The sequence below is a fragment of the Miniopterus natalensis genome, chromosome 13 (genome assembly GCF_054644295.1).
Source record: "Miniopterus natalensis isolate mMinNat1 chromosome 13, mMinNat1.hap1, whole genome shotgun sequence".
Classification (NCBI taxonomy): Eukaryota; Metazoa; Chordata; class Mammalia; order Chiroptera; family Miniopteridae; genus Miniopterus; species Miniopterus natalensis.
This window is the reverse complement of record NC_142093.1, coordinates 34,282,876-34,298,147: the sequence shown is the minus strand read 5'-3', so window position 1 is coordinate 34,298,147 and position 15,272 is coordinate 34,282,876. Positions and strand designations below refer to the sequence as shown.

At 36.8% G+C, this 15,272-nt stretch overlaps 1 protein-coding gene across 3 annotated transcripts in view; it reads right to left on the bottom strand.

Annotated features, from left to right (window-relative positions):
• The window catches only part of UGP2 (UDP-glucose pyrophosphorylase 2), a 50,536-nt gene that overhangs the window by 22,305 nt on the left and 12,959 nt on the right, over positions 1-15,272 (bottom strand). For all 3 annotated transcript variants that reach the window (XM_016224203.2, XM_016224202.2, XM_087823595.1), the window contains exons 2-3: positions 13,387-13,514; positions 12,473-12,580 (exon numbers count right to left, since the gene is read on the bottom strand). In XM_016224203.2, coding sequence (XP_016079689.1) covers positions 12,473-12,580; positions 13,387-13,500 — 222 coding nt within the window. In that variant the 5' untranslated portion in view covers positions 13,501-13,514. The remainder of the gene's footprint in view (positions 1-12,472; positions 12,581-13,386; positions 13,515-15,272) is intronic.

Genomic DNA, 15,272 nt, shown 5'->3' with positions numbered 1-15,272 from the left:
CTCCAGAACTACCCTCACAGCTATTATCCCTTTGTACTATATACATAGCTTTATGCAAACATCTCCCCACTACACAAAAAATTCAACACTGGTTTGCTATTATTGTGTGCCTGTGCTGTTGACTCCTTTAGCCCTCTTGGCAGCTGGGCAGAGCCTGAGAAAAGTAAGTCTCCCTCCCAGCTAAACAGCCTCTTGTATTTACCCCAATTCATTTTCTATGTATATTATTACATGGGAAAGTTCAGAAGCATTATACAAAGGTGTAAGCTCTTCAAGAGCAGTGATTGTCTTTATTTTTTACATTCCCAATAATTAAAATAATGGATATTTGATAAACTTGTAGAATAAAAGCAATGAATAAAGGAGACTTCCATAACTTCGTGTAGTGACTACAAGTAAACCAGAGACTTTAGCCAGGGTGATGTGACTGCTGGGGGTAAGCCTGGGCCAGGAGAATAGCAATGGCAAATTAGTCTTTAAGAGTATCTTATTTATACATTTATGTTTTCTCTCTCCCACTAGAATGAAGCTTCATTAGTGTTAGGCCCTTGTCTATCTTGTTCACTTGTATCGCAGTGATTAGATAAAAGCCCACCACACAGTAGCTATTCAATAAACATCAGTTAAATGTGTTGCTGGAAGGACTTTAAAGAGAAGTAAGGGTATTTTAATCTCTAAAGGGAAGGAGTAGAGCCTGCACAGTAGCCTACTCAAGATGGAGAAATTATGGAAAAGCCATGCTTTAAAGACTTTCAAGTTCCTTTTAAACAATGATGGCAACTGGTGACTGCTCTATAACATACCATAGTGGTTAAGAGTCTGGGCTCAGGCAGATTTGGGCCTAAATACTGGTTCTGCCACTTACGAGCTAAACAAACTGTGTGGACAAGTCAATCCCTCTCAGTCTCAGTCTTCCATTGTGAAAAAGGGATAACAGTGAGCTCCTAGAGTTGTTTGAGGATCATGTAAGGAAATGCACATAAAGAGCTGAGAACAATGCTTGCACATTAGTACTGAATACATGCTTGTGTCATTTCTATTATTACTAGTGTTGATAAGCACATAAAGTACTCCACATGCATTGAACTAGAGATAAAGATAGGGCTGTATCTCCTGAAGCACTTCATTATTGTTTTTAAAGGATACCAAAGAACCAGGTCTTTGGAGCCTGACTACCTAGTTCATATCAGGGCTCTTTCTCTTAAGCAAGTTACAAAGAAATTTCAGTTTCCTCTTTGTAAAATGAGCATAATAATAGTACCTATCTTCTAGGTCTGTTGTGAATATTAAATGAGATCATGAACATAAAGAATTCAGTACATCTGACATATAAGCAACCCAACATTGAAAATAAACATTAACTATAGATATAGAGCTTTGCAAACATAGGTCTTTACAAATGTTTTTAAATAAAAAATGCTTTAAAAGCTTTGCTTCATTAAAAAATACTTTTGTTTGTTTCATGATCTTTTGAAATAGAAAATTTTCCAATCTTTCGAGGGTTTTAAGACTTAAAGACACTCGTTTTAAACAAGACCACCTATAAATAGAAATCTGTGTTTAATGGCTTACACCTTTTTCCATATTTAGTCTAATCACAGGTAACCCTTTGGCATTTCCAAGTTTCTTCTTAGCTTTTATTTATTTTTCGTTTTGAGTTTGGAAGAAAAATTCTGTCAGCATTTTCATTAATTATCGACGCAGCAGGAAGTTTAAAATGGGATATAGGAAACAAAATCAGCTTGGATAGCTATATATTGTTTCTGGTTAAAAATGGTATATCTTTGCAACTTTTCTATAAATCAAATGACTCTAAAATTAAGTTTATTTTAGAACACATAAACTGCTCTCACTTGCTCCATTATTACAGCATTGTTTCTTACTCTTGATATTTTTGCCTCTTGAAGTCCCTTACCCACTGCCCTTCCATTATAAACTGTAGCAACTTCCAAAATGCTGAGATGTATAATTATAATAATACTCCCATTACAATTGTGTACTTTAAACCTGGTAAACTAGAGAAGAGATGACAATAAAAGAACTGGCAGTAAATCCAAATGGCAAAAACAAGAAACAAACAAAAAGCAGGGTGCTTACAGATGGCAAATGATCCTACAAAGTAAAAAGTAACTATGGCCCGGCTGGACGTGGCTCAGCAATTGAGCGTCGACCTAGGATCCAAGCAATAGGCGTTCGATTCCCGGTCAGGGCACATGCCCAGGTCGTGGGCTCGATCAATGACTCTCTCATCATTGATGTTTCTCTCACTCTCTCTCCCTCTCCTTTCCTCTCTCTGAAATCAATAAAGATATATTTAAAAAAATAAAATAAAATAAAAAACCTTTTAAAAAAAAGTAACTATGAAGAGAAGGTGCTAACTGCTCCCTAAGCCTTACTGTGCTCTAGAATTCTTGATAGAAATTCTAGGAAGCACAAAGACTTTTGGATATATTTTTTAACTGCAAAAGGCAAAATAAGTTATATACAGATGGTAAAAAAAATAAATTCAAACACTACAAAAGGTAAATATTTATCACCCTTTTATAGACATCAGCTTAACTACTAAAATTAAGCAACCATGTTAGGCATTTGGACCCTATCTTTATCAGCTAAGGTGGTAATGTTCAAAGAACATTCCACTTCAGCACAGGTTAGAAAGGACAAAGGCAAATGACCCTGGGAAATGGAAGAGTTCAAACAGAAGAGGTGGGAGGGTCCGAAAGCCAACCCTGCTTATGGGACTAAGACTAGTCTTTACTAGAATCACATCTTGAGTACCTCCTACAAGCCAACCCTCCTGCTAGTCTAACTGTGAACAAAAGATGCTTCAAAATAACTGAAACTCCTATATTCCTTAAAAATAAAACTGAAGCCTCTAACATCATCCTGCTTATGTTGTATACTAGCTTTAAACTATGTGGTAATAAATAGCCAATGATTAAAGTAGTGTAAAGTACAGTAAGCTTAAGGATATAGTTCACACGGTTGAGGTACCTTTGGGAAAATGAAGGTGGGGGATGGGGGAAAGACCAGAGGCTATTAAAAAATAAAAGTTCTACGGAAGGTTAAAGGGCAGGGATGTGGGGGGTGGGGTGGTGAACAAAGGCTAAGAGGAAGGCCAGCTGACATAAAACTAAGGGTGGAGACTGGGCTGACTTTACTTTCAAGAAGTCTGAATGAAGGAAAAGGCAGAAAAGATATATATTTGCTTAGTTTGTGTATTTAAGGGAAGACAGAAGTGGGAACCAGAGCCTTGAAGGGTTTAAGAAGCAGCAGAATTTAAAGCTACACAGGGAACTGCTGAGGATAATGGAAAAGTTCTATATCTTGATTGTGATGGTAGTTAGACAACTGTAAGCATTTGCCAGAATTCATAAAACTGTACACTGAAAGGGTACATTTTACTATATGTAAACTATACCTCAATAAACCTGACATTAAAAAAATAAAAGCTATTAATAGCTAAAATGTTGATTAGCTTTATAAGGTTTATCACAATATAATAACCAAAAAACACCGGAAAACAAGAATAAGCATTTTTAAACTATTTGGGTTGATGTTTTACAATACTGAAAATCTAAACAAACTGTTTGAGGGATATAATGGAGCATGATTTTTAAAATCTATTCCAATCTTCCACCATTAGTCTCTCTCTTAAATGGAAATTTTAGTTTCTGACATCTCTCCAGTGTAGCCTCTGTCAGTGAGCAGGAGCTGCAATGGCAGGCAAAGAGGCTCAGCATCTGGCTCTCTCGGGGTTTTTCTTCTGGTTCTAGACTTGGAGAAGCAGACATATCCAACACATGCTCCATGACTAGAAATTAAGCCTATTCTTTCTGGACTCTTAGTATTGTAGAAGCTTTTTTCCTCTTTGATTCCCCTTCCCCGCATCCTCAGAGAAGTCTTGCTTCAAGGTTAATGCCAGGAGTCTACCTTAATACCAGGAAGTCTTTCCTGAGCCCCTATGCCAGTTAGATGCTTCCACAGCACCTCATAGACTGCTTATCACGCTGTTCTACAGTTGGCTGTTTCTGGATCCATTTTCTCTACAAACTTGAGGCCAAAGTGCTGAAGAGGGACCATGACTGATTTTTGTAGCCCCAGCATCCAGTTATTGCCTTGCAGAGAAGAGGTAGCCTATAAATGTTTTTTCAATGAGATTCTAAGACAGTAGTTCTTAACCTTTATAGGTCATGAACCCCTTTGAGAATCCGATGAAAGCCAGGGAATCTGCTCTGGAAAATATGTACATTTATACATAGTTTTACTTATAATTTCAAGAAATCTATGAAGGACCTACAGTCCCTGCAGAGACTTACCAGGCTGAGAATGCCTGGTGTAAACATTTCAGTCTCATCTCAGCTATACAATGGGAGAAGCAGAGTCAGCTCTCCACATGTGATCTAAAATAAGGAGAATGATTTAGTAAAATACCCCCAAGGAATTACAGGACAGAAAGGATCAGAATTAGTGGTAGGCATAGGCCACCCATCTTGTTTTACATAAAAATTCTCTCAGTATCAATCTTACAGGTTCACGGCTATCCTGTATGAAAAAAAGATAATGGAAATTCCTAAGAGTTGTACCACAGATGAAGATGTGGGATAGGAGAACCTCACAAACACATTTTTCTCATCCAATTATAAGATACAAAGTACCTACATAAAAGGTACACTTGGAGAGTGTAATACTAAAATAATCTGTATTACGACACATGAGCCAAGGTCCAAAAAGACTCTCCGTAGGATGAGGGTCACGGAGGGGAGAATGGTGATATGTTCAAAGAGTGGTACTACCACCAATACCCGTACTACGATTTTCCCAAGGAGCTCAATTCTGTGGGACTGGACTGTCCACTACGGAGGACAGGAGGGCAATGGTTAGGGACCTTGGTCCAACATTACCTGGGTCTCTCGAAGGCAGTCATGGAGTCGACATTAAAGAAGCCATGTATTTACCATTACTATTTATAAAGTAAAATAATATATAAGTGACCAGAATGGAATTAAGAATCAAAGACTTGTGGTCAGCCTCCTTTGGCATATCCCCTGAAATAAAGGCCCTATATATTAAGGCATGTGTGAAGAAAGGCAGTCCTGGGGAAAACTAAAGACTGTTTATTTCAATGTGGAATCAAAAAGTAGGGAATTAGGGGACATCTGCAATTCTTTCAACAATAAAGATAAATTTTTTTTTTAAAAAGGGAATTAGATTTGGCAATATTTCCCAAATTAATATTAGTATATTTGTTAGATTAGTAATTCTATATCTTATCATTTTAAAACTTTATGTCAAGGAAAAGATAAGACTCTTGTATCCAGCAGTGTCCTCAGGGCCATTTCATCAAATACCACTATTTCCTCTTTGTAGAAAACATTTACATCCGGGACCTCATTTTATCTTTACACACATACACAAAACAAGTCTCTAATGGCTTTACCACTAGCTGACTGTAGTTGGGAAGTCTTCACCATGTTCAGAGCAAACATCCTGTGTTACATCATGTCACATCCTTGCCCAAATTGCCTCCAGTAAGTCTTTCAAAAAGATGTGCAAACATTAGCTGCACAATATACTATGATTCATCTTCAAAAAAAGGAAAACCTATATATTTTTATTCTGTGCATGTACACTGTAACTTTCTCAGAATGCTTTGTCATTTAAACACACACATTTCACTGTTTTTGTACTATAGGCTAAGAGTACAAAAAGCTCTCAGTTATTTTGTGAATAAAAACAAAAAAAAAAATCTGTTGAAGCTAAACACCATATTGGTATGATATTCTGTATGCCATTCTCTGCCAAAAAAAAAAAAAAAAAGAGTTGACCAATATAACTCCTCCACCCTTTTAAAGTAAACAAGAACAATGACAATCATAAGTCAACCAGGGACAACTTGTATTCCTAATGAAATGAAAAGCCTTCTTTAGAGAACATTTTTCACATAAATGAAAATGTACTTTATTATCACCAGAGGTGGTAACAGGTTTTAAGTTAGGGCTTAAAAGAACCTGTTAGCCTCAGTACCTTCTTGAGCAGGCTCTGCAACTCCTCACCTCTTTTATCTATTTCCCATCCTTCCCCAACCCCAACAGATAAGCTCACCAATGAGCTTGGCCAGGAATAAGACACAGCCTCTCTAGAAAACAATCAAGTTGTCACATGAAGCTGTACATGCTCACTAGGCCTTCCTTGCTCTAATCTAAAACATTGATCTTAATTTTTTTTTTAAACTTTATTTATGTAGCTAAATAATCAAAATAACCTTGATTATAACATTCACTTAGTTAACATTCACAAAATCACGGCAGAGCATTATCCATATCATAACTCCATAAATTGGGTTCTTCTTCTTAGCCATTATTCAATAAAATATGAACTCAATGGGCTTTTCAAAAAACATGAATGTGCTCACAGACAGAGCTAAAATATTCAACACAGTAGGCAAGAGTAAGTAAAACTTGGCAACATAAAATTACAATGCCCACCTCTAGGTATGTCCTTCAATCTAGTATTTACGAAAAAATATTTTTGTCTAAAAGGTAATCATTCAAATCGAAAAAAAGTAAGTTTTCTGGGGGGCCAAAGAATTAAACTACTAAAGATCTTCTGAAAAGAAATACACTAAAATGGGGTCAGCAAACATCTTCCATAAAGGGCCAGAAAGAAAATAGCTTAGGTTTTGCGACCAAGTGGTCTCAATCCCAAATATTTAACACTGCCATTTTAGCATTATAACATTGTAACAGCTATAGACAATATGTAAATAAATGACTGTGGTTATGCTCCAATAAAACTTTATTTAAAAAACAAGGTGGACAACTCTGGTAGTTTGCCAACTCCTAGACAAAAAAACAGATCCTCTGTTATGACAATGTTTATGTGCACACCTTCGATACAAGGTTGGCATGAAAAATGTCACTCTAAATGGCTCTTTTCCCACCTGCTTTGGGGGAGGGGAGCTGGAGAAGTGAAGGGGAAGCAAGGTGAAGGAACATTAACCAACACTTTGTATTCTCAGAACTATTTGCAAAAGCTGTCAACACACGGGGTATAAAACATATATATGTCCTCACAAAGTTTCATGACAGCCCTGGCTAGTTTGGCTCAGTGGTTAGTTAGAGCGTAGACCAGCAGACTGAAGGGGCCTGGGTTCGATTCCAGCCAAGGGCAGGTACCTTGGTTGCAGGCTCAGTCCCCTGGGGCTGTGAGGGAGGCAATCAATCGATGTGTCTGTCTGTCTGTCTCTCTCTCTCCCTTCTACTCTCAATGGAAAAAATATCCTCTGGTGAGGATTAAAAAAAAAACAATCACAAAGTTTCATGATATAGTTAAATTTAAAAAGTAAACTTATTTTTTGCTTCTACATTAGAAAACCATCAACATTAAGGGTATATGGGATTATAAGCTCAAAACCTAGGCTTTAAAATAAAGACATATTTTTAATAAAAATTTACATTTTTATAAACAACAACAAAAAAGACTTCACAAAATTGTACTACATCCAGATTTCTATTTTCTATTTCTGTTCTTCATTCTGCATTCCTATCAGTAACTATGCTTCACTACAGCAACACAGCCTCCTGAAAGAATTTGTTGGAACCTTGTTGGGGATGGTATAATACTGAAAGGAAAAATCCCTAGGTGGTTCTGATCCCTCTACTCCCCTCCTTCTCCACCCTCCAATCCCCACTCCAAGAAACCCTAATATATATCATAATCTTCTCTCAAAATCCACAAAGGCAGATTTCTCCACTAGCAAAGCAGAATCTTGAATCTTATAATATACTGAAAGTAACAAATCTGCATGCCTTCCTTCAAGGTAGGCTCTGTTGCTCTGTCAAAAGGTTAAGTTTGTGTAGGAGAAAACAAAAAATTCCCAGGTCTGAAAGCAAGAATTAAGAAAAACACACCCCTATACCCAGGTCCATCATTACTTAGAAAAATGAGCTTATTTCAATTAGGAATAAATCTCTATGCAAAAATTATCTTAAGTACTTAAAGGGAGGAAATACATTATCCTGAATTTTTTATTATAATTTTAGGCCTGCTCAGAAACTTTTAAAAAATTTGACTGAATTTATAACTAGTTCTTTTTTAAACTATATACCTATTCAGAAGAATTCTCTTATTACTTTTTCAGGAGAAAATATTACTAATTCTACCACTTAAAGGCAGAAAAATAAATTATAATACATTCACTATGGCAAAGAAAATAAAAAAATTTTTAAAAAGTAGACCCTAAAAAAACATGCAGTGTAACTGGCAAGCATTACAGACAAGAGGAGTTTTAACTTCAACATGACAGACTCCTCAAGGTGACTGCTTAGGTGAAATTTTAATTTTAGCTTGTTAATTTTCTTTTATATAAAGAGCATGTACTTTATAAATTTAAATCGTTTAATAACTAAAATACATTTTTCACATAAAAGAATAAAAGTACTACATAAATAGGAATTATATTTAAATAATATAAATAGGAATTATATTTAAGATTTCCTCATTAGAAAAAATTTGAGCGATTACATTGGCTATACCACCATAGATGATACATAAATGAATGCATGCAGTTATGTTCCAATAAAACTTTACAAACACAAGGAGTGGAGTAGCCGTCAAGCAGTAATTTGGCAAAAACTCCTGCTCTAAGCAGCTCTGTTTTTAAATCAGTATTAGATTATCTAAGATTACAGACACATAAGAGATAAACTATCTACATATAATTATCCCACTCATTCAAGTCCATTCTACCTGCAGTGAAAAGTGCTGCAAGCAACAGAGATCAAAATTGTTGACAAGAAAGGGAAGAATGGTCAATATCTTAATAAAATGTATTCCTTAGACAATCACTTCATTTATTATTTTTTTATTTAAGTATAGTTCATATATGCAATACTATATTAGTTTCAGGTGTACAATACAGTGATTCAACATTTATATACGTTACAATATGATCACCACACTAATTCTAGTCACCATGCCAACTTATCACGGTATTATAAACTATATTTCCCTTCACCTTTTTCACCCACCCACTGATCCCCCTCCCTTCTGGCAACCATCTGTTTGACCTGTTTATATGAATCTGTTTTTGTTTTGTTTTAGATACCACATATAAGTGAAATCATACAGTATTTGTCTTTCTCTGCTTAAGTTATTCACTTAGCATAATACCCTCTAGGTCCATTCATGTTGTCTCAAATTACAAGATTTCATTCTTTTTTAATGCTATGTAATATTCCATTGTACATATACACATCTTCTTTAGCAATTCATCTCTTGATGAACACCTAGGTTGCTTCCATATCTTGACTAATATAAATAATGCTGCAATGAACATAGGGGTGCATCTTTTCCAATTAGTACTTTTGTTTCTTCAGATAAATACCCAGAAGTGAAACTGATGGGTTGTATGTCAGATATATTCTTAGTTTTTTTAGGGCTCTCCATGCTATTTTCCATAGCAGCTGCACCAATGTGCAGTCCTGTCAACAGTACACAAGAGCTCCCTTTTCTCCACATCCTCACCAACATGTTATTTGTTGACTTTTTAAAAAAATATGTTTTTATTGATTTTTTTGAGAGAGAGAGGGAGAAAGAGAAATATCTATCGGCTGTCTCCTGCACACCCCCTACTGGGGATCAAGCCCACAACCTGGGCAGGATGGGAACCAAACTGGTGACCTCTAGGTGTATGGGATGATGCTCAACCATCTGAGCCATACCAGCCAGGGTTATTTGTTGACTTTAAAAAAAAAAAAATCTTTATTGATTTCAGAGAGGAAGGGAGAGGGGGGGGGAGAGAGAGAGAGAGAGAGAGAGAGAGAGAAACATCAATGATGAGAGAACTATTGATCGGCTGCCTCCTACAAGCCCCCTACTGGGAACAGAGCCCGCAACCCAGGCATGTGCCCTGACCGGGAATCAAACCGAGATCTGGATCCTAGGCCGATGCTCAACTGCTGAGCAACGCCCGGCCAGGCTATTTGTTGACTTTTTTATAATAGCCATTCTGACTGGAATGAAGTGTTATCTCATTATGGTTTTGATTTGCAGTTTGCTGATAATTAGTGACATTGAGAATTTTTTCATATGTGTTGGCCACTTCTTTGGAGAAATGTCTCTTCATGTCCTCTGACCACTTTTTGATCAGTCTTTTTTATTTTTATTACTGAGTTGTAGGAGTTCCTTACATACTCTGAATATCAACCCCTTATCAGATATATCATTTGCAAATATATTCTCCAGAAAGATATTACTCGGACTGATGTCAAATAGTTTATCATCTATGTTTTCTTCTAGCAGTTTTATAGTTTCAGGCCTTACATCTAAGTTAATTCCTTCTAATGTATTCTTCATTTCAGTTATTGTATTCTTCATCTGACTGGTTCTTTACTAAATTTTCTGTTTGTTGAAGTGCTCTCTGAGTTCCTCTATTCTACTCTCAAGTCTGTTGAGCATCCTTATGACCATTTCTTTGAATTCTTTATCAGGCAAATTACTTATCTCCATTTCATTAGAATTTTTCTCCAGGTTTTTTCATGTTCCTTCATTGGGACTTATTCTTCTGTCTCCCTACTTTGTTTGACTTTGTGTGTGTTCCTTTAAGTTAGATGAAATAGCTATCTCTTCCAATTTTGAAATGGTCACCTCTGTGTAGACTGTGTCAAATAGTTCTGGCAGACCAGTTATAGTTGGGGCAGGCACCTATGGTGCCTGATATATTGCTAGGTGAGAAGGTATAGGCTCTGGGTGGGTAGGCTGGTATGTGTGTGCTTCCTTGCTCTTCTGATCTGGGCAGGGCTGCCTGGTGTGGGCAAAGCAGCCTGGTGTGCACATAGTGTGCCCTGTTGCTTTAATTATCTGTGCCTGAGCCAGATCTGGCAGAGTTGCTCTTGTGTGTGTGCGTCACAACACACTCCTCGCTCCGAACTTTCTCTGGATGGGGCAGACCTGTGTGCACGCACTGCTGAACTTTGCTAGCTCTGCACCCTTTCTGGGCAGGGTAGCCCCACATGTGCGTGCAGCAGTAACCCACTATCTTTGCCCTTTCTCTGGATGGGGCAGCCGTGCCTGCAGTTACCACAGTATTTTGCTTATTACTGCACTCCAGGTGAGGGAGTACCATGTACATGTGCAGCCCAGTGGGTGCACTTAGCAGCACACTGTCATACCTGCTGAATCAATCTCTGGGTGGAGGGGCCCCTTGTATGCATGCTTTGGTGCCCTCCTGTTCCTGCTGGATCTAGCTCTGGGAAGGGTGGCTGGGGATGTGCTACAGCGGCCTTGCAGGTTGGTCAGAGAACCTGGATGGATCTCCCACCTGCTATCCATGGGCTGGGAAACGTAAACAATGCTGTTCCTGCATAGTTCCCTCAGCTCCAGAGAATTCTCAGTTCCCCAACCTTCTCTGTGAGGCCTCTGCCTTCCCCGCCTTCCCTCATTTGTTGTGCAAAAGCTGTTCAACTGGCTCTCATTTGTCTCTCAGATGTGTTCTTGGGAGGCTGTGAGGTTCAGTGTCCTCCCATGCCACCATCTTGGTCACCCCTCTAGACAATCACTTCATTTAAATCATCCTTTCAACATCCAGGACACACAGTCACCTGGCCTTAAAGACTTGTATGAAGACAACACAGGCATACAAACAACTAGTACTCATTAGGCCAGCTAAGCACCATATGATGGTAGAAATAACCACTAACAACTGCAAAAAGCTTCAGAGTTTATGTCACTTAATAAAGCCTCATAACAACCCTGTGAAGTACATAAAGCACTTGGTATTATTCTCATTTCATACAAAGCTTATAAGCAGTACAGGTAGGATTTGAACCTCTTACACTAAAAAAAGCTTCAGTACAGCTTTCTATTAGGGGCTGATGATAGAGGTAAAAGCATTTGGACTAAATCTCAAAAAATAAGCAAGATTTTGAAAGGTTAAGAAACCACAGCATTCCAAGAAACAACACACACAGAAGTCTAAAAATACAATGTGTGAGTAGGAACTGCTGGGTTAGTTCATGTAAGGCAGACGGGGGAAATATGGCTATTTGGGTTGAAAGCTTGAGGAGAGCTTTAAGTACCTGACTTAGCATCTGTACATGACCCTACAGACAATAAGAAATCAGATGGTTTGGGAAAGAGAAGGAAGAAAACAATATAAGTGAAGCCTTACTGTGCATTTGGTAATTTTCCAAAGAACTGCCTCAGAGTCAGGAATATTAAGTTATAAGGTAGTATTAAAGGGAGATTAGACTTTCATAAGTCTTCTGCAGAACTGGAAAGATGTGTCTAACAGAAGGCAAAATGGTACAAGGCTATCTTTGTAGTTTCATCATGAGGGAACAGTGAATGCAAAGCAATATTCCTGTGTCTGAATGATGATTTTTACAGGTCCCCTAGGCTACTCTACCCCCAAAGTTAAACCAATGTCCTAAATGACCTTAAATTTTTCTACATATTATCTAAAACTTACCGAATCTTCTGGAGGTCTCTGGATTTTCCCCCAGTCCACAGAAGGTCCCTTTTCTTGTAAAAATCTATGAAATAGCTTACAAAATCCATCAAGATCTTTTTTCGTGTGCTATGAAAACAGAAATCATTGTTACAACTAGCAGAATGCGTATTATTTAACAAAAACAGATACATATGATACAATGAAATTCTTATACTATTAGAACATGAAGTCTTTTTTTATACCCCAATTTAAAACTAAAGAGGAAGGAAAAGCTAATAGGAACCACACTTAAAGGAATACAAGTAAATAATCCTCCCCATTTCCCACCAGTATCATGTAATCTGAACACCATTTGGTCCATGGGAATTCCAAATGGTTCTCTATATTTATTCACCAATATCGTTCTCTGCCTTTTTTTAGTGAAAATAAATCTTCACTAAAAGGACAAAAAGGAACAAAACACAGCTAACCTCAAAACATTAAGTACAAATTGAATTTGAAATGAAAAGGATAATCTATTGATTTATAAGTAGAAAAGTAAATACCTGCCTATTATAGGATCTCTATTATAGCTGACAAGTAGCATAGCTCTATTAGACTTGGCTCTTTGGAAAAGGCATTCAGGATATATGGTTCATAAACTAACTTATCACAATTCTAACTGAACATTGGTATCCATTTCTCTACCCAATGATATCAAAACACAAAATAAAGTGTAATTTGTTCTGTTGTTTTAGACTTCCTAGAATTAAAAAAGAAAAAGACAATGGTTTTATAATGGCTAAATGTTGAAAATTCTTAATTGTTAAGTAATCCTAATTTTTTTATGTTTTCATTATATATTGGGCTTATTTTAAACTGGATGATCAGCAAAAGCAATAGCAACTCAGCATATAGATGAATGAGAGCAAAAAACACTGTAGAGTCCTTACCTCAAACTCATGTGATGGTGCTGTGATGAGTATTTTTTCCAGTTCCTTCTTCACAGATAACTCTAGCTCTTGTCGAATGACCTCTTGGAACTGAGAAGCACCATCTTGAGACATTGCTTTGCTAAGATCTTAAAACAAAAATATAAAACCACCAACTGAAAAATAAGAAACCCATTCAAACAGCTCACAAGCTATAACTGATTTATTTCTGGTGTTCCAGCTAATGAAAAGGGCTCAATCCTATAGTCCCATCATCCTCTCACAGAATTTCAATAGTGTCAACTAGTTAGGACTATATAACCACAGGTGCTCAAATTTGACTGTTTGGTACATCTATATGCTTTACTAGTATATCTGAAACACTAAACACTTTTGAGAAGATGGGGCAGGTGGAAGTAAAAAGGTTAATCTTCATTTGAGTACATAATTCAATATCTACTGTTTCCCTCCTAGCCATCAAAGTTAGAGCAAAATCAGAACAATTGGAATAATGTTAATAAGGGTATGTTTTATGGAATGTACCCTTATGGAGCTGTTGCATCATAAGGTATCTTAGGGGGTCTAGCAATTTTGCAGAAGCAAAAGACTCCTTCCTCCTCTAGGTCAGATGAAAAATTTAAGGAATCCTTTCCATTTCAGGAGAGCCACTCCAGTTTCATATTCCTTCCTAGAAGAACCCCTTGAGAGATTAAATAATGGCAGTTTCAAGGTGCCTCTACTTGCCTGGCATGAAAATTTTAACTTTAAAAAGAAAAGGGCACAGGACTGCTTCCCCACTCTGGTCCTCAATTTCAGCCAAGACTTTTCAGTACTTATCTGTATCAGACAAGACTATCAGGGCTTTGGCAAAGCTGGGCATCTCTGTGACAGATAGATATTGCTAAGGGTGACAGAAATGCCTTTTAGATTAAAACAAAAATAGAAAAATACAGAAAACAAAGGCCATTCCAGGCCCAAGTACCTTAGGAGAAAAATGCTAACATGGATGTTTTTCGCACTTAAATATCTAGATAGTAATTATCCTGTCTATTTCTTATAAAATAAGGGACAATCAGATTATTGTTCACCTACCCCTTTACCCTCAATACCTAACTCAATCTTATTTTATAAGTGCATTTGTGAACTTATGTTCAAATATTTTCTTGATAACTAATTAGTTCTACAAATGTTGGTTAATTTAGCAGAATCATATTTCACATACCATAAATTCTTTCATTTGTTATCTAGGCAGAAGGAAACACTTACATAGACAGAATTAAAGCCAACATAATATATTTTTAAGATACTTTTGAGAGAAGAAATTAGTATATTATGTAAACTCCTGAGGCAATATATTTAATATAGACAGCCTCTTCCTCTCCCTAATATCTAAAAATGTTAACAAATGAGATATTTAGCACAGCTCTTCAAAAATCTTTTATACACACTTTCCATCATATTAAAATCCAAGAGGAAAAAAAACAAGGAAATTTGGTGAGAGCACACAATCTAATCCTAAAATAGCCATTTTCTAACTGTGCTCTTTTTACAGGAATAAACCACAACACAACCAAGTTTATGGGCTCCAGTAAAACTACCAAAGTGACTCAAACTATGATTCATAAATAAGGTCTTTGTGAGCTAAAAAACACCATAAGAAACTCACAGGTGTGTGTTCCATTAACAACCTAAAGATATGTTTCAACTAGTAAGTAACAATTTCATTATAGTCTGTAAAAACCCATGACAATGGATGAGCACATTTGCCTAACTATGATAGGTAACTAAAACACTCCTCCAGAACATTTTAAACTAAAGTTAATGTGACACCAACCATACATGTTCAGCCCTTGGCTAACTTGGCTGTAATTTAAAATCTGTCACAGGTTAAATCCTCCACCCTGCCA